The sequence below is a fragment of the Alexandromys fortis genome, unplaced genomic scaffold, assembly GCF_014885135.2.
Source record: "Alexandromys fortis isolate MF-2015 unplaced genomic scaffold, M_Fortis_MF-2015_v1.1 scaffold_134, whole genome shotgun sequence".
Lineage (NCBI taxonomy): Eukaryota > Metazoa > Chordata > Mammalia > Rodentia > Cricetidae > Alexandromys > Alexandromys fortis.
In genome coordinates this window covers 2,322,725-2,341,199 of record NW_026068007.1, presented here as the reverse complement: position 1 = coordinate 2,341,199, position 18,475 = coordinate 2,322,725, and the positions used below count along the sequence as shown (strand labels likewise).

Genomic DNA, 18,475 nt, shown 5'->3' with positions numbered 1-18,475 from the left:
GTAAGTGTAATATCTTAATTGTAACAATGGTTCAACAGAGTGTGCAGATATGTATCAAAATTGAAACAGCATACATTACGTTTACATTTTTAATTTATGTTACTTACAACTCAAAAAAACTGCCTAACATTTTTGTTTAAACAGATCTGTGGATTTAGAAATTATGAAAAATTATCTAGCTCTAGTTAACATAGACAGAAGCAATAGCGTTAGGCTGCCTAGGTTCAATTTCCAGGTATCCCATTTATTAGTATATATTCTTAATCAAACTATTCATTTTTTCAATCTCTATTTCTATGTAGCAAAACACATTTACTTCACAGTATCCATCAGTGATCAGTAAGACAAAGTATTTAAGATACTTAAAACAGGGCGTGACGTTAAATATTCAACAAACGTCAGCTGTGTATTGTTAAAAATAAATTATATTCTCAGGCTGGAGAGATGGCTCAGCAACCAGATAAAAGCACGGGCTGCTCTTTCAGATGACCTGTCTTTGATTCATAGCCCCTACATGGTGCTGTACAAAATGGCAGTTGAACCGGCCTATGTGGGTGCTAGGGAACCAAACTCTGGTCCTTTAAAAATGCGGCCAGAGCTCTTAATAGCTTAGCCAACTTCTTAGTCCCCCAAATTATTGCTTTCTAAAACTACCCTCATTATTTAAATAATCTAAGGGAGAGGGAAACATAATGGTGTTAATTACAAGTTATCTGACAATTTCTTATCCATTTTCTTCCTGTTTCTGAGCATATAGTTGTATGATGAGTGGAAAAACTAAAATTCCTCTAACAACCAAGTGAAAAAACAACTAAAATAATACCCTGCTAGGCATGCTAGTGAAAGGACAATGAGAAAGTATCATTTCCCTAAAAAGACATCTAGGGGGAAGCTCAATATCTTACCAATCCTACCTAAAAGGTCAAACTATGTAGAATTCAATAATTTAGTGACACAATGCCAAGTCATGCTTGGGACAAAATGGATTTGACTTGCTATATCTAACAAGGTTCTTTCAATCTGCTATATAAAGTTAACCATGTTTCTCAATTTATAAATTTAGAATCTTGCCTTTATATTGAGAAATTAAAGGGTAAGCTCAAAGTGAAACAAGCTTTTTTATGTAGTAACAAACAAACGAACAATTTAAAGAGAATGAGATGAACTTAAAAATTTTATATATGTATATGAGTGAGCAGAAATTGCAAGGGATTTTTTGCCATTTAATGAATCTAAGAAAGTATTCCATAATAGAAATATAACACTGTTGACACAGAACAGCCTGGAGACAAATAGATGTCAAACTTGGAATATCTTGAACAATGGCTGAAGATCACATGGTCTATAACATTGATCCACCACTGAGTTACTGTATTATTAGCAGCTGTGCCAAAGGCAAGACTTGGAAAGGTATTTGTGTACTCTGGCTAACTTATTTTTTAATGTTTCTGGGACCCAGATAACACACGATGACCTCCACATAAGGCAGACACTGATCAGGCCCGCAGGCAGAACCAACCAGGATATTTGAGAAAGGCTGGCCAGATCATCTGGCAGTGGAGCAGCTGTAACTGCAGTTGCCCAGCTAACTGAGGATGGGGAAAACCACTCCCGCTCCGTCCCCAGGGCTGGGCTGCTGACCCAGAGGACTATGAGCAAAGGGACACTCATAGCTGTCTTGGCAGCTGGAGGATGTTTTCCTACGCAGCAGTAGGTACCTGAACTACTACTATCATAACTCAAAATTATCTTAGCTGAAAATGAAGACAGCATACAAATCAAACAGGAAAATAAATTCTTACATTTATAAAATCAAGTTTTAAAAGGGACAGAAAAACTTGTCAGGAATACATACAGTTCAAGTAGCAGGAGGCTGAAATACTACCTTGAATCAAAACCAAATTCTTGTTCATTCTCTCATTCTCATACTCTGTCTATCTACCTACCTACCTATCTACCTATGTACCTACCTCTCTCTCCTTTCTCATCTCTCCCGCGCACATACACACACACAAACACCACACATGAACATATGCACGCACATACACACAAACACATACACACACACGCACACACACACACGCCCCTATTTATGCACTTACACAAACTTGCTATATAAAGTTGGTCCTTATGCCCAGATTTGCTATTCCTGTAAGTTTTATGAACAACTGGAATGTTTTCTTATCTTTCTATCATATTTCCAAAAAAAGCAAAACATGAAAGATTTGAGGTTGGGAGAGTTGTTCCTCCCTCCCTTTTTAATTTTTTTTTAAATTATTTGTGTGTGTGTGTGTGTATGTGGTATATGTACTTGTGCATATGTCTATACCACAATACATGTGTGCAGTTTTGGACACAACTTTCCAGAAGCAGTTCTCTCCTCTACCATGAGTTCGGAGATCAAACTCAGGTTGCCAGTATTCTGTGGCAAGTCCCTTGTACCCACTGAACCATCTCTCTTGTTTTGCGTTTTGTTTTTCGGTCAGTGTCTACCTGTCTACACAGCACAAGCTACCTGTCACTTGACATATCACATACACATAGCCCAGGCTACACTTCACTTAACAGGTGCATGTCTCTCCACACATGGACTCCTGGACTCATTCTGAGTTTCAGTCCATGTATTCTCTCCCAGAAATTACTGCTTCTAATTTCTGCCAAGTTTTGGTGGAGGGAACAGGGGTCCCTAGTTAAAAAGTACTACAACCTTGTAGTTCTTTTTCAAAATTATACTATCTTGGGTATTCTAGATTTTTTTTGTCATGTGAGTTTTAGAATCATGAGTAATCTTTCTGAGCTTCTGATTATAGTGCTACCCAATTTATAGATGTATCTGGGCTGTCTGAGCACTGGATTGAGACTATTGCCAGTGGGTAAACAACTGAAAGCAATCACCCCTTCTCTCCCTGATGTATGGACAGGAATAGTAGGTCACCAGTGATGGGTAGCCCTCTGGGCCCCTCCTCTATCCATGTCTTGCTATTAATGTCTTGTTTTTAAATTTGACCAACTGCATAAGAATGAGGTAGCTCTTTCAGTGTAAGCTTATGTCAGCTCCAAGTTTTCTTCAGCTACACCTGACCACTCCTTTCCCTCTAAGGTTCTGTTTTTACTACCGTTTCCCTGGCAACTATTTGAAGAAAATCTCTGTATCATTCATCTCATAGCAGACTCGGATCACTGCCTTGCAGTGTTCGCTTTTTATTCACATAAATTAATCTTAACTTTATTGGAGAATCATAGAAATGAGAACCAGCACTAAAACATTAAATCCCCGATAACAGGAAACCAATAAATTCATGAGCTGCTTATTTTAGACACCTAAGCAGAGCAAAGTCTAACAAACTGTATCAATAAAAATAAGGCAAAATAAAATATAAAAGAAACACAGTAAGCATAAAGGGGAACATGAGCCCTCAATACAGTGGGGTACAAGCCTCTCTGATCTTCATGGTATAGAAGCCGATCATAAAGCTCAGTCAGGAAAAACTCCAAACGGAGAGCCAGCGAAGGGAAGACAGCACGTGCCTGCGGCTGAGCAGCCACAGCCTCCGTCACCCTGTCCTAGCTCTTCTGAGCCGAGCTAGCAGTGTTCTTGCCGACACAGCTTTCTTACTAGTGAATTAAATAAAGAAATACCACAAGCTCTCACTCTGATGCACACAAATCGTGCTGCTTTCCAAGAGAGATCCCCCCCTAGGCTCTTCCTAACGCAGGAGGATGAAATTTTAAACTTTACATAGGCCTTCAATCTGGCTGAGGGTGGTGGGGTTACCTTTTATTTCTCAAAGGAACCTCTTGTGCAAATAAATACTGTGGGGAGATTCGGAGACATTCAGTGTAGCCATCATCCTCTATCTTTCTCTAGGCTACATTTTCACAAGTCCTCTCTCCTTTGCCATCTCACTAAAGTGAGAATTCTACTCAAGTACGTTTCCTTCAATTTAGCACTCTCTACTTACATTTTATCATAAAGAAGCAAGGAAAAAATATCACACCTCCAACATTTTTCTGGGAAGTAGCAACTAAAAATAGACACTAATCATGTATTCATTATGAAGGAGACAATTTTCTGAGGCCTTTGCCCCAATATAAAGAGGAAGCCCTTTCTCCAGGTCCCACTAACACTTTTCTTACTCCGTTCTGAGTTCTACTGACAACCAACAAACAGGTTTGCAAGAGTAACACACACACAGCCTGCTAGAGGCAACCGAAGGCTTTTCTCTCCTACGCCTCAAAATTTAAGCCCTATATAGTCACTGGTGCATTGAAAAACCACTTCCATATAGTTAGGCAGTCAACAGGCACATGCAGCGTAAAGACTATTTGCTAGTGATGTCACAATGCTCCTAAGTTCATTTACATTCATTCTACAAATGCTGCTGTGAAATATTTTTCTCTAGACATAGTATGGCTGCTACCACCTGGAAATTAGAGCGAGGTGATTGCTCCAAGGAGAGACTCACAGCTGTGGCCTATGAGCCTCACCAAGCATTAGAATCACTCCCTCCCTCCAGCCTGTCTCCAGCCTGCACATGATTCTGCCCCAGCTGCAAAAGTTTCTGGGCAGTGCTAGAGAAGACAAGAGGGAGGGGGTCAACTCAAGGAAGGATTCCATCCATGCAAATTTCAGAAGTGGGTCATCCATCCTAGGATGGGACTTTTCCATGATAAAGCTGTTTTGGTATCATTTACATTCTGGTAACCCTTCACCCAAAGCTCCTGTAACCCAGCCCTCTAAACTCTCTTGTTTAGAGCAAGCTTGACTTAGGAAGAATCATTGTTTTCCATTGTCAGTGGGACTTATTGAGTATATGTTTGTTTCCCCCAAGGAGAAGTACCAACAGATGCTTACAATATGAAACCATAGAACGATTCATTTCTCAGAACACAGCCCCCTTGCTAAGTGATACCCTATTCAGATTCTAAAAATCTGCGGTAATTTTTACTGCTGTATAAATCACTATAAACATAGTGAATTTAAACTCATTTACTGTTTCAGTTTCTGTTGGACAGATGTCTAAACCCTGCGTCTGGAGACTCTGTTTAGAAGCCCAGAAGCCTGAAAGGCAGGTTACCTAACAGCCAAGCTACACCTTACATACTTTTCCAAAAACTGAAAAATCTCCAAGTTCAGTTGAGTTCCTAAAAAAATTCAGCTTCTATAGTTGCAAGACAGTCAGTCTACAGGTCCTAGCTCTCCCTCAGGTCCTACAATGTTACTCCCTCTGTTTGCAAGACCAACACAGAACAAGATCCTTTTACTAAATCCATCTTAGACTCCAAGCGTAAGGGTCAGGAAGACTCCAGGGCCATTTTAAAAAGGCACCTGATTACATCAAACCCACTGAGAATTAATGGTCCTTTCTGAAGGTGAACTAAACTGGGAACTTGGTCACACCTCACTTAGAGGAATGTGTGTTTAAATAACAAAGGTCAGGGGGCCTCTTAGGTCCCAGGCTAGCAGCTGCCTGGGCCATGCTTAGGAGTAGAGCTCTCAGGAGCATCTGGAGACCTTGATAGTTTTCCCAGGATGCCTGGAACAGTTTTCCTACCAGCAAGTCATGAGAAATGAAGTTTCCTTGCACTTTCTGAAAGGTGACTGTGGTTTATTTAGTATTTTCCTGCTGACATATTTCCATTTAAAAATAATTGAAAAAGACCACATAATTATTTCACTACGTGTTTTAAATCCTCAAATCTGAAGCACTCATGCCAAGTCACATGACACAAGAGAGTCTACTCACACTCCAGGCCACACGCTGTCCACTGTACAAACATAATGAACAACACGATTTCCAACTGTACCACCCACTGTCTAAGTATTTTATAAAGGAGGGGGTTCATTTATTCATTCTTTGTTTTGTTTCGTTTGGGACTTACTCTATTTAATAAAACATGAACCTACGCTTGTATTTACATCTTATTACATCTTTCATTTAACATTTTACATGCTAATTTATTGCAAGTCTTCTACATGAGCTACTAGTCTCTTTGTACAAAGTTTTGGCTATGACAGATACTTCATCTCAGAAGTTAGCCAATATTTTATAATCATCTTTTCTTCTACAGTTTCAAATTCATCAAATGGTGAGGATTTTTATTTAACTCTGCACACCGGGAGTGCTCACCCCCACTGCTGCTCTGGTACAGGAGGGAGTCACCCCACTTGCCAAGCAGTTCTTTTCTTAGGAAATTTTTATTAAATATCAGTGATTCTTCCATGATAGTTAAACCAAAATAAACTCTGAGTATGAGAACTAATATATCAGATAATTTAATTTAGAATACATAAATGATTACTCTTTAAAAATATGCATCTATGATTAAATTAAATAGTCATATATGAAAATACATCTTTAGAAATGTATTTCAGTATTGCCTGCAACTATGAGGACATCTGAGGAGGAAGAGTTACCCTACAGCATTTCAGTGAGGAACGTTTCCTTCATTTCCTGAAACTGAATCACATTTATACGGAAGAGTTTCACAAATAATAGGAACTATGAGTTCAAGATAAATATTAGACAACTTTAACCCTGAATCTGAACAGGGAGTCTATACATTTAATTCAATTCTTAGTTTTCATTTTTTATCTTAGTATTCAAAACTCATGGAAATAATAGCACTGTTGAGAATAATGCTCATTCTAACTCATAGTGATGAGTTCAAAGGAGGAGGTAGTTGTATCTGCTTATTAACCCATGACTTCTTCCTAATTAAATGTCCTTCAAAGGAAAAAATATCAAAGTGTAAGCCAAGTGGAACATTTTCTGCAAGTGCCAAATAGAATTGCACTTATCAAAAAGCCAAAAACGTCTCCTTTGCATGAATAAATTCAGTGGTGCATGACAAGGTTGCCAATTCCAGGCAAGAACAACAGAAGCATGTTAGTTTCTAGGGCTGGCACAGTAAATTGGCACAAGCATAATTTCTTCGCTTACAGTCCTGAGAGCTACAGACAGACATCCAGATGTCAACAGAGTTCTTAGGGCTCTAAAGCAGGCTTCGCACCCAGATCCCCACCCCTCTCTTAGCTTCTGGTATTGCCAGTTATCCTTTATCCCTTAATTTAAAGATTCAATTCTCCAGTCTGAAGAAGATATTATCTCAAATATCATTACATAATATTCATTCTCCCCTTCTTCCGTGTGTATTGTGTGTGTAAGAGACACAAGTCAGATTAGTGCTGGCCACATTAATTAGTTTCATTGGAAAGATCCTACTTTTAAATAAGGTCTCATTTGGGAGTTAGAACTTGAACACTATTTGGGAAAACACAATTCAGTTTATAACAGGGGTCAGGGCAGTAAGAATCGCACCAAAAGTCTCCCTAACACATATCACTTTACCAATTCCTTCCGATGCTGTGGTTCACACTACTGGCAAATGAATTCCTGTGGTAAATTACATGTTAGATTAATTTCTAAAGGGCTCTGAACCTGGAGATAACATATGAAGCTATATACTAATTATAGAAAAAAATTAAAATAAGTTTTTTTTCTGAGTTTTGAAATTATGAGTAACTTTTCTTTTAAGTATTCACTTCTAACCTTTATTCTGGTTGGTTGCAAACTACTTCCTTTTGTGATAAATCAACGTCCATCATAAGTTGAAGTCCTAGTCATCCCTGTCCCACAGAAGAAAAGACTATATTTGGATGTTACCAAGATAAAGTAATTGTATCAGCCCTAATTCAAAGTGGCTGGTGTTCTCATAAGAAATGAGGGCCTAGCACCCAAGGAAACAATGGAAGACAGGGAGAAGATAGCCAGCTGTCCATCTACAAGCTACGGCTTCAGAAGACCGCAGGGAAACACAGCTCTGGGAAATCCTGCCTCTGGATAATCAGGTGACTCAACCAGGACATTCCTTAGTTTTTTTTTTTTTTTTTTTACACAACATTAAAGGTCACTCTATGGAAACTGAAATGGATATTTATTTGTTCAGTATTAATAAATGGCATTTAATTGGGCATCAGGGAAGTTTATCTAGTCTGCTTAGCTTTGCCCAATATCCCAAAAGTAAGACTCATTTTTTTTTATTGCACCCAATATCTGCCCAGCAGTCAAGACTAAGATGCATGTTGTACAACCACCCTCAGAGCAAACGGGAAAATAGTGGGAAAAAAAAAAACTGTTCAGCATTGAAGAGAAATAAAACTGGTAAGACTATGAAACTTAGAGAAATTTTCTGTGAATCAGAAAAACATCACACAAAGCTGCAAAGTAATTTTCTCAAATTTGCAGAGCTAAGGCAAGACTCGAACTTAACTACCTGTTTATTTTTTCTTAACCACCACCAAAGCAGAACCTATCAAAACATATTCACATTACAGGTTTGTGCAGAACTATATGCTTAATACTAACTGTAAGCCAAATTTCTAAAGAAGTGGAAATTTATATAGTACAATTTACTACAATTCAAAAAATAAATTATAATAAAAACATATATTATGGAAAATATTTTAATTACTATCTAGAATTTCTACTGTATGTACAGAAATTTTTACTAGCATATAATCTAATTATTACTGAAGACAAAACAATGCACAAACGTGAAGGCTCAGGGTAACAATTCTTCAATATCTTACAAATAGAATTTAGTTCATTTTTCATATTTTTCCTGCCTTTCTTAGTTTCAGAAGTAAAAATGCAAATGGCATAATAGGGAAATAGTAATTTAGACAAGTTAACTCAGATTCATACTGGAATGAGAGCAAACTAGGCTCCTGCTCCCAGGAGTTTGAAGCCAACTATAAAAGTAAGCAGTGTGGTCATCACCCCTGCTGCAACATGGTCATCATCACCCATGCTGCAGCGTAGCCATCATCAACCCTGCTGCAATGTGGTCATCATCACCCTCTGCTGCAGTGTGGTCATCATCACCCTCTGCTGCAGCGTGGTCGTCATCACCCTCTGCTGCAGCGTGACCATCATCACCTCTGCTGCAGTGTGACCATCATCACCCCTACTCCAGTGTGACCATCATCACCCCTACTCCAGTGTGACCATCATCACCCTGCTGCAGCGTGACAATCATCACCCTTTGCTGTGGATTTCTCTTTTGCTGGGTCTATCACTCAAGTTAGGGATAGCTCTGGCCCTTGGAATAACAATACAAGAGATGAGTATCACTTCAATGTAGAATCTTCCTTAAGGGTTATAGATACAGGTTTTTCTCCCACCTGGTCCTGCAGCTGTTCAGTCCCAAAGAAACACACAGAAGTCTACATTAATTATACGCTAGTAATTCAGGCTTCTTATTAATTCTTTAATTTACATCTTAACCCATAATTATTTTCTGAATTAGCCACATGGCTTGGTACCTTTTAGCATTCCCATCTTGCGTCCTCTGTGTCTGCGTGATGACTCCAGACTGAGCTTTTCCTCTTCCCAGAATTCTCCTGTTCTGGTCACCCCACTTATATGTTCTGACTTGCTACTGGCCAATCAGCATTTTATTAAACCAATACAAGTGACAAATATTTACAGGGAATGAGAGCATTGTCCCACAGCACTTCCTTTTTTTTTTCAAAATAAAAACTCTGAATCTAATCTCCTTTGTTTAGTTTTCTTCTTGACTATTATATCCATAAAAATTTGTAACCAGCACTCTAAACAAAGACACACATCCATAATCCATTTGGGGGAATGTGGGTATAGTTTTCCAGGCTACTTCCTGCAGTTTAGGGATGCTGATAATCTTATGGGGACCTAAAGAAAATTTAGGATTATGGTCAAGTCCTGACTGGAATATTCTGTGAGGCTTGATCATGTCAGCCAGCAATCTTGTGGCTGTTCTGGATGTAAAATTCAGAGGAAACTCCTACAGAGGTCCTCTGAAGTGGTGCATCATCTGGGCCATTCGTTCCTATCAGGGATTTCTTCAAGGGCGTCTTCCTTGATCAAACCTGATTTTTCTTAACCCAGAATGAATATACAGTGCCTCATTTCCTGTGGAAACAAAAGCAAACCCTCTTCTCCAAAGTAACATATATTTTGACTTAAATTTTGAAGTCAAGGCATTTTCAAAATATTTATGTTGGATTAATCCATCAGTATTTATAATCAAATGTCTTTTAGCAGCTGTTGCTCCTTCCTCAGCCATCAAACAATTCAAAGACAATACAATAACATACAGCATTCAGATTCTTTGTGTATTTTCCATCTTTATGTGATTTTATTTTAAACTCTATTTCTTTTATTTTTAATTTTTGTTTTTCTGAGACAAGGTTTCTCTGTGTATCTTTGGCTGACCTTGAACTCACAGAGATCCTCCTGCCTCTGCCTCCCAAGTGCTGGGATTAAAGGTGTGTGCTACCACACCCAACTACCCCATTTTTTTTCCTTTTTAAGGACTTTATCCTTTTTCTTTTCTCTCCCAAGCCTACATATATTTTTAAACATACTGTAAACTGTTTAGAGGGGTTTTTTTTTGTCTGAATCTATCTTTACTGTATTTCTCTCTTTTTCTGATCCAGTGAGTCTTTAATTTGCTAAATAATATGGTTAGGATTAAAGCCGCAGTTTTCATGGCTAGACCCACCGCATTCCTTAGCTTTCTAAGAATCTAGCTTCATGGTAGAGGTACTGGCAGGAGCCATGTTTATTGCCTCAACTCTGTCAAGTTTCAAGGTCCCTGCTATCACAATAAGTCTACTGTCAGCTATTCAAAAACACCATTAAAGTGTTTGGTGGCAGGGCATCTTAAAGGAGCTGAAAGGTTTTTGCAAGTAAAGCTGAGTCAGGAAGCCTCTCTTAAACAAGACATACTAGCTTTTACAGAGCCCACCTGAGAAAATGCTGCTACCAAGAAGCTGTGCTTAACTCTGTTCCTTTGTGTCTAGAATTACTTCCCAAACTCCCTCAGGTTGTATGTGGATGTAGTTGTCCATGTTGGCGCCATTTATTGACAGAGTTTTTTTTTTATGTCAGTGGTTTTAGTGTGCTCTCTTATCCTTTAGCTTCAGTAACTGACAATATTTAAAGACTGACTGTTCCTTAGAGATTCTGGGGTAAAGAGGGCAAAGAGGGATAGCGTTTTCAACAAGCCCACAAAGGATGTACAGAGAAGCAAAGTAAGCCATTGAAGCAAATTACTGAGAATTTAAGAGTACTTGTTACTACAGCATAATGCAGACAATATATCCTGTTTGATGTAGAATATAAATACCAAATATAGAGCACTTATATTAAGCAAAGAAGAACAGATTCCTACAAATGAAAGATGGAAGAGTAGCCAAAGCATTGCAGATTTTGGCCCCTTTTGCCTCTTCCTAGCTTGGGAAAGCTACTTTGATAAAAATCTTCAGAGCACCATAGAATTTCTGAAAGCCAAAGCAGTCAGGTGGAGCCAGTGCTGCTGCAGTGGGCAGCCCCACAGCTCCGGCAAACCCTTTATTCTGCCCTCCTTGTCTAGAGCCAATGCTGAGGAAAACTGGAATCCTGGTCCACTACCTCTCACCAGCAGCCATGTGAAGACACAGTACCAGAACAAGGTCTGTATGTGAAGACCAGGGCCCATTGCTAGCAAGGTTCTATCAGTCCAACTGTTCGCAGCCATCACAGGGAATCTCTTTCTAAGGATGCATTTAGTCTTGCCACAGTTTCTTGTATACTGCTGCTCTCATAAACACTTTGGGCATCTGAACTTTGAACAGGCTTCACCTTGCTCTGTGAGCTGTGTGGGCAATCCTCTTACAGATCTAGATTTGGGAACTCCATCAGTTCCCTTCTTTTATCAATTTTACACCCATGAACACCACAGTGCAAGGTGCCAAGCTATGCCTTATATAATGGTGCTAAGTCAAGGATGGGGGAGGGGTAGACAACAAACACCAGGCTTTGTTTACTGAAATATGTCCCTCTTGTGTATTTCTCACAAGGGACCTTTTATATGCCAACACATTTTAGACTGGCTTGTAACTCCCCATCAATGTCTACCACAATTTCTTAGAGACTCTGTATTAGTTACCTTCCATTGCTGTGACCAAAGTACCTGATTAAAACAAATCAAGGCAGGAAGGATTCATTTGGGCTCCCAGTTTCACAGGCTCAGTTCACAGAAGGCTGGCCCCATGAGCTTGGGCAAACATGATGGCTGAAGGATCACGTGACAGAGGAAGTTCGCCACTTCGTGTGGAACAGGAATCAGAGCAAGCAACAGGAAGGGGTGAAGGATAATATATTAAAGACCCCACACCTAATGACATATTTATTTCTACTAAGTCCACCTCCAAATTTTCATAACATCACAAAACAGGGCCTGTAACTGGGGGACAACATTTTAGGATGGGACAGGACAAGCAGGGAGAGAGCCACTTGTTTCTTCTCGACTGCTTAGCCCTGAAATAATCGCACAAAACTGTATTAATGAAATCACTGCTTGGTCCATTAGCTCTAGCTTCTTATTGGCTAACTCCTACATCTTAATTTAACCCATCTCCATTAATCTGTGCATCACCACGAGGTGGTGGCCTACCAGCAGTTTCAGCACATCTGTCTCTGGCAGGGGCTCCATGGCTTCTCCCTGACTCCACCCTTCCTTCTCACATCATTCACTTTAGTTTTCCCCACCTAGCCCTGTTCTTCTGCCCTATCACAAGCCAAGACAGTTTCTTTATCCATTAGCCAAAAAAAGCAACACATAGACAGAAGGACCTCCTACATTACCACGAGAAAACCATATCAAAACTGTAACAATATCCTTAAAAATAGTACTATGCAAACAACCCATATTTGATTATCATCAGTTCCTAACACTGGTTCCCTTAATGTTCAGTTATTTCATTAAGAGTATTTAACAGGTTACTGCCATGTTTCTCTGCCCAGTGACATGGGCATGCCACTGACAAATGAGGCAGCAGAGACATCCTTCTGTTGGAATTCTTGTTCCTGGTAAGCTTTCTCTAATGAATAGTAGCCAACAAGAATTTCTATATCACTACACTGACCAAATATCATCATTTTGACTTGCAACAATTTTGATGCGTCTGATATTTGGACCATATGGTTCTTTGTTGTCGGTACCATCTTCTGCACTATAGCAGAGATAGTGGATCTCACCGCCTCCTACCTGTAACAGTGAAAGTTATCTCTCAACATTGCCAAATGATGAGTGTGACAAGCATCCTGCTAGATCTCCAGCTCCACAGGAGCATGCACTGATGATAGGGTAAGTACTAGGACCAAATGTCCATCTGACATATATTCTTGACATGGAAACTTACACAGAGCTTCCCCTGATATCCCACTGGCAAACAGATCAAAGAACTCTGTGTAGAAGTCAAGAGGTTAGACTGATTCTCAAGAGAAAGAAAACAACTGAATCTTGACTTTTTTACTTGTTTTCCCCCATAGACTTCGCTACTAACTTCTTTTCACTTCTGCCCTTCTAAAGCAAGCATGACTGAACTGATGTAACTTATGTGTTTTATCTTCCCAGTCAGGTTTAACAGCAGCAGTTACTGACCTCTCGCTATGTCTGCTTTGTATTGCCACCCACTCACATTTAACGTAGCTATGCCCTCAGATTGGTGGCACTATGAGATGCTGTATTTTCAGAGGTCACTTTAGCTTGCCTTGCCCTAGTGTGGAAGGCAGAAGCCCAGAGTTAAAGACTGATCTGTACATACAACCTGACCGGCAAATACAACACTCATCAAAATGGCACCATAGGCTAATCCTTGGAGAAAAGAAGTGATTTTATCTTTAATGACAACTATTACTATACACAACACACACACATACACACACACTCACATACACACATCTAGAAATAGTCCCATAAACTGTGGAGATTATATACTAATTCATATTTCATGCCAAAAGTACGTTCCGTATGAATCAAAGATGAAGCATAACAAAGAAAACTTAAGAGTTGTAAGAAAACATTTGGAGGACAGTATTTAATAAAATTGGGATGAAGATTTCTTCATTCAATGTCTAAAGTTCACAAATCTTATGAGAGATTTTTCATAGCATTTTACTTCTAGAAATTTATCTTTTAGCTATATTTACATATGTGCATATGTACATATATCATAACACACAAGACGATATAGCAACACGAACAAGAGTCTGAAATGCTGTAAATGCTGAGAATGCTATGGAAGTGACGAAGATTTACTGAACACATTATGTCACTGCCTTACAATATGAGAGGGAAAATGACCAGGAGAGGTGTAAAGATGCTGGTATAAGATAACAATAAAGATAAGATAAAGATGCTGGTATGTAGTTAGGTGAAACAGGTTAAGAAAGCCTGTATGCAATGCCCTTTCTTCATTAACAAGAAGGAAGGAGCTACTAAGAGATTTTTTTCACTTCTATGCCTATATTGTAACTACTATGAAGAAAGGACAACTTGTACCATTCTCTTTGGAAAGAAAGAACTCTGCTGTCATTGTGTATCCTGTGACACAGAAATTTCTTCTTATGGTCTACAATGAGTGTAAAACACACAACCCCAAGAGAACATAGCTCAAAAGAGTGCATCATAACAGAATAGCAGATATCCTATTTGTATGTAAAAAGAGAATTCTTACCTTTCTCTGCAAAATTTGAGGGAATGTAGTATGGCAGGCCTTTTCTGACGTAAATTCCACAAGTGTAAGGTGTCATCAGCCAAGGCACTCACGAGGGCTCCCTTGAAAACAGAGCGTATCTTATATACAACAATGTATTTTATACGGAACAATGTCATAACTGTGTTTCCAAAGAGCTGCCAAAATAGCTTCAGTATGAAGCCCTTTTGCCAATAGATTATAGTTATAAAAATATTTGTCTCATCCAAATTCTCACCAACAGATTTAGAAAAGTATGTTGTTACACACACACACATACACATATTAATTTTTTAACTTCTATGGTGATTTAACACCTTATAATCCAAAGTATACTAGGATGGGGTGTGAGGGTTAAAGTCTCTAAAATTATTAGATATCAGACTGCAAGTCATTTGGTCATTAGTATAAATACTTGCTTTACTAAAAACAAAATATAAAATAAAGGAACCTTATTTTATCTATGTACATCAAACACAAATGGAAGTCCTTTATTTAGATTATAGCAATAGAATAATGACACTATTCAGTTCCGAACAATCGAACCCCCTGATTAACTGGTCACGTTAAAACACCCTGTTAGTTTATACTATCACTCATGGGTAAGACAGTGAGTGGCCCGAGAGCCACACAAGTGGCTTGGTCTTGCTCAGGTCCCACAAATCAGAATTTTCAGAGCAAGGACCTCTGCTTGTGCATTTCCATTAAAGCCTCAGAGAAGACAGCGATACAGAAAAAGGAAGAACAATATGTTGATTAAGGGGCTGACTTAGTAACCTGTCTAAACTTATTAAGATACCTTTGTCAACTGAGCCATCTCACTGGCCCATCTTTCATACGTATTTTGGTACTTATTCCATAGACCCTAAGCATCTGGAGCCAAAAAATGTCTTTAGACTATCCTCAAATTTAAAGAAAGTGGAGCCTTTCTCAAGCAGTCTCCCTACAAGCCGTCTCCTATACTGTAAAATGGTATTTTCCCTAGCTCCTTTGACACTTCATTTTCAGAAGCAAAACCAATAAGCAACACAACACTCTTTTGAATAGAAACTGCTTCCTGGGATATGTTCTGAAGCGCTGGGTTAGAGGACATTCTCTTACCTATAATGTACTCTGTACTTAACACTATCTCAATATGAACTTTTTGATGTTATGTAACCTTCAAAGTCCTTGAAATAATAATTAAAATATACCATCAGGAATCAAAAAACCTACCCACACAATTTACTTGCAACATTATTCCAAGAAAACATATTGGGTGACTATCTGTGGTAACACCTTAATATGACTGCCTCTGACTCACAAGAAATTACATTTTTGTTCAAATATTTAAATATGAGTATATGTAAGCAATCTGAAAAACCAGACATGTTCTAATTTCAGCTCTACGTAGGAGGAATAAACACAAGTCACCAACCTCATTAATCAGGAACTGGAGTTGAATTACTGCCGCTCCACTGTCATGTTGGCAATAACACTCCACTCCTGGACGACCAAAGCTGCCATCGGGCCCATTAAGGAGTTTTTAGCATGTATATGTTTTAAAGAAACTTTCTGATTATCTAACTAAGAAACATTATGATGTGATGTTAAATCAGAGTACTTAATGAGGCTGAGATAATCAGGGCTTTAATTTTCTTTTATATAATCACAAGTCTTAAAGAATATAGTTTTAAAACAAATAGGAAAACTGCTCCCTCTAGAAAAAAACATAAAGCATTAAAATCAGTAATAAACAAAACAAGATACTATAAAATTCATTAATATAACTTTACTTCGACCCAAACTATTCCGTTCGTCTCAAAGGAACAAGAGGAAAGATGGTAGTTGATCTTCCAAGTACTGATTTTTCCCCTAGCAGGCAACTTTCATTTTGAAATATCCTTTTTCTTCTGTCATTTTTCAATCCCACAGTGTCATTTTTAAACTAAAAATATAACCAATAACTAACTATATAACCATGCTGCTGAGTGCAGCATGAGAATAACACTCAATGTTCCAATGCTTTTCAACTAGCGTTGAAGGGAACTATTAAAACTTTGCATATGTACAGCATACATTAACTAATATACTTTGTGTTGGATATTATTGTAAATGTCATATAAATTAATTCACTTAACTGTCATAATCCAGAAAAAAAACATATTATTATTCCCCATTTCAACTAAACAGACAAGGAAAGGGAAGCACAGAAGTTAGTGAAAGTGAGATCTGTGTATACCAGAAACTGGCAGAATACAGCCCCAACAGCCATCATGGCTCCATGGTCTCCACTGTCCTCTCCTCACTTCTCCTTCCATTTCCCAGTGCTTGGGATGAACCTCAATTTTGCACATGTTAAGTACATATTCTACTAGGTCATATCCCTACCTCTATTCTCTTAGATACACTGAATAAAGATTAAAACATAACACACACACACTTCCAGAATTTTCTGTGAAGTACTGCTGAATGTGTTATACTTTCATTAACCTGAAACCAGAATGCAGTCATTTTAACACATCACTATTCTATTTTTGGTAGTTAGGAATAATTCAAAGTAAAAAGGCAAGTTTAAAATATTTGGCATGTTTTAATACACTCCAGCCGTCTGTGGAGGTGCAGAGACCATTTTGTATTCTAATTAGACATGCCGTGAAGCTCTGCGCAATGCAGAAGCAAGTGCACCATAAGTTAAATTCTATTTTGTATACTTTTCCTTTCTTGCTATACATCAACCTCAGGGTCCCACTCATGAAACCAGATGCTCTTCTACCACTGAGCCATACATCCCTCCAATCTCTAGATCTCTTGACAGCAGTCAAAGACATTTTCTTCAGCTTCGGCTGTTACTGGAGCTCAACGTTGTTTTTTAGAAGCAAAACACAACCGCAGCTATCCGACTGTAAGATTTGTAGATCAGCCTTGTCTCTGAAGAACTTTAAAAGATACTAGCAGTGAGACAGGAATGCAGCCTTATGAGCTGAGTGTGGTGGTGCATGCCTGTAATTGCAAGGCTGAGGTCAGCTGGACCTTTGATTTTCAAAAACCAGAGGCTAAGGATATAGCTTATTTTACAAACTTGCCTACTTTGTATAAAACTGTGGGCTTCCATCTCCAGTAACATAAACACCAAAGATTCTTATTATTGTTTTTCAATCGACAGTTATGTTAACCACATGGGACAAGATGGAAAACTGTAAACAATAGTTTTCTGAAATCTTCTTAAAGTATACATTCTTGATTTTCTTAAAACAGACATGTTCTGCAATTCAGATTTTAACAAGTTATGCAATAGTATGGAGAACTGCTTTATAAGAATATATAATAGACAAAAACAGATTTAAAAATAAACAAAAGTGACTGCTAGGAGTAAAGACTATAAAAGCAGCTCTCCTCATTGGGGCAGTCTTAGAAGAAGCCTCCTGGCCTTGAAAATTCTCTTTACCTTGGATGTCGATTAGTAGTTTAACATAGAAAACATCTTTTAAGTTCAGATGTCAATCACATTCAAGCCAAGAAAGCTTTTATTCTTGTGCTTACAGATACACAGTGCTACACAAAACTGCCCTGTACAACTCTAATACAGTCGCCTAAACAGAACAACTCTTACCATACACCAAACCATAAGCATTATGCCTTAGTACATCTTTGTACTTAGTCTAAGAAGTCATACTTCCCAGAGTTCCTGATTTCATTCCTGTCCCTTTGGCTAGAGCAGTACTATGCAGATGTAGCCAGTCTCAAGGGCTACTACCAGCATGGCCCTATGGCCAGAGGATGGTTAGGCGGACATCATAGCTAGTCGTTATTGACCTTTTACAAAGAACTTAAATAAATTTTAAAGAATGGATACGCTGCGTGTGTGTGTGTGTGTGTGTGTGTGAGAGAGAGAGAGAGAGAGAGAGAGAGAGAGAGAGAGAGAGAGGG

The 18,475-nt window shown here is 38.6% G+C and overlaps 1 protein-coding gene across 7 annotated transcripts in view; it reads right to left on the bottom strand.

The window, feature by feature from the left end:
* Stxbp5 (syntaxin binding protein 5) overlaps positions 1-18,475 on the bottom strand; it is a 129,027-nt gene that overhangs the window by 80,567 nt on the left and 29,985 nt on the right. For all 7 annotated transcript variants that reach the window (XM_050161584.1, XM_050161586.1, XM_050161587.1 and 4 more), the window contains exons 3-4: positions 15,984-16,065; positions 14,549-14,649 (exon numbers count right to left, since the gene is read on the bottom strand). In XM_050161584.1, the coding sequence (XP_050017541.1) occupies positions 14,549-14,649; positions 15,984-16,065 (183 nt within the window). The remainder of the gene's footprint in view (positions 1-14,548; positions 14,650-15,983; positions 16,066-18,475) is intronic.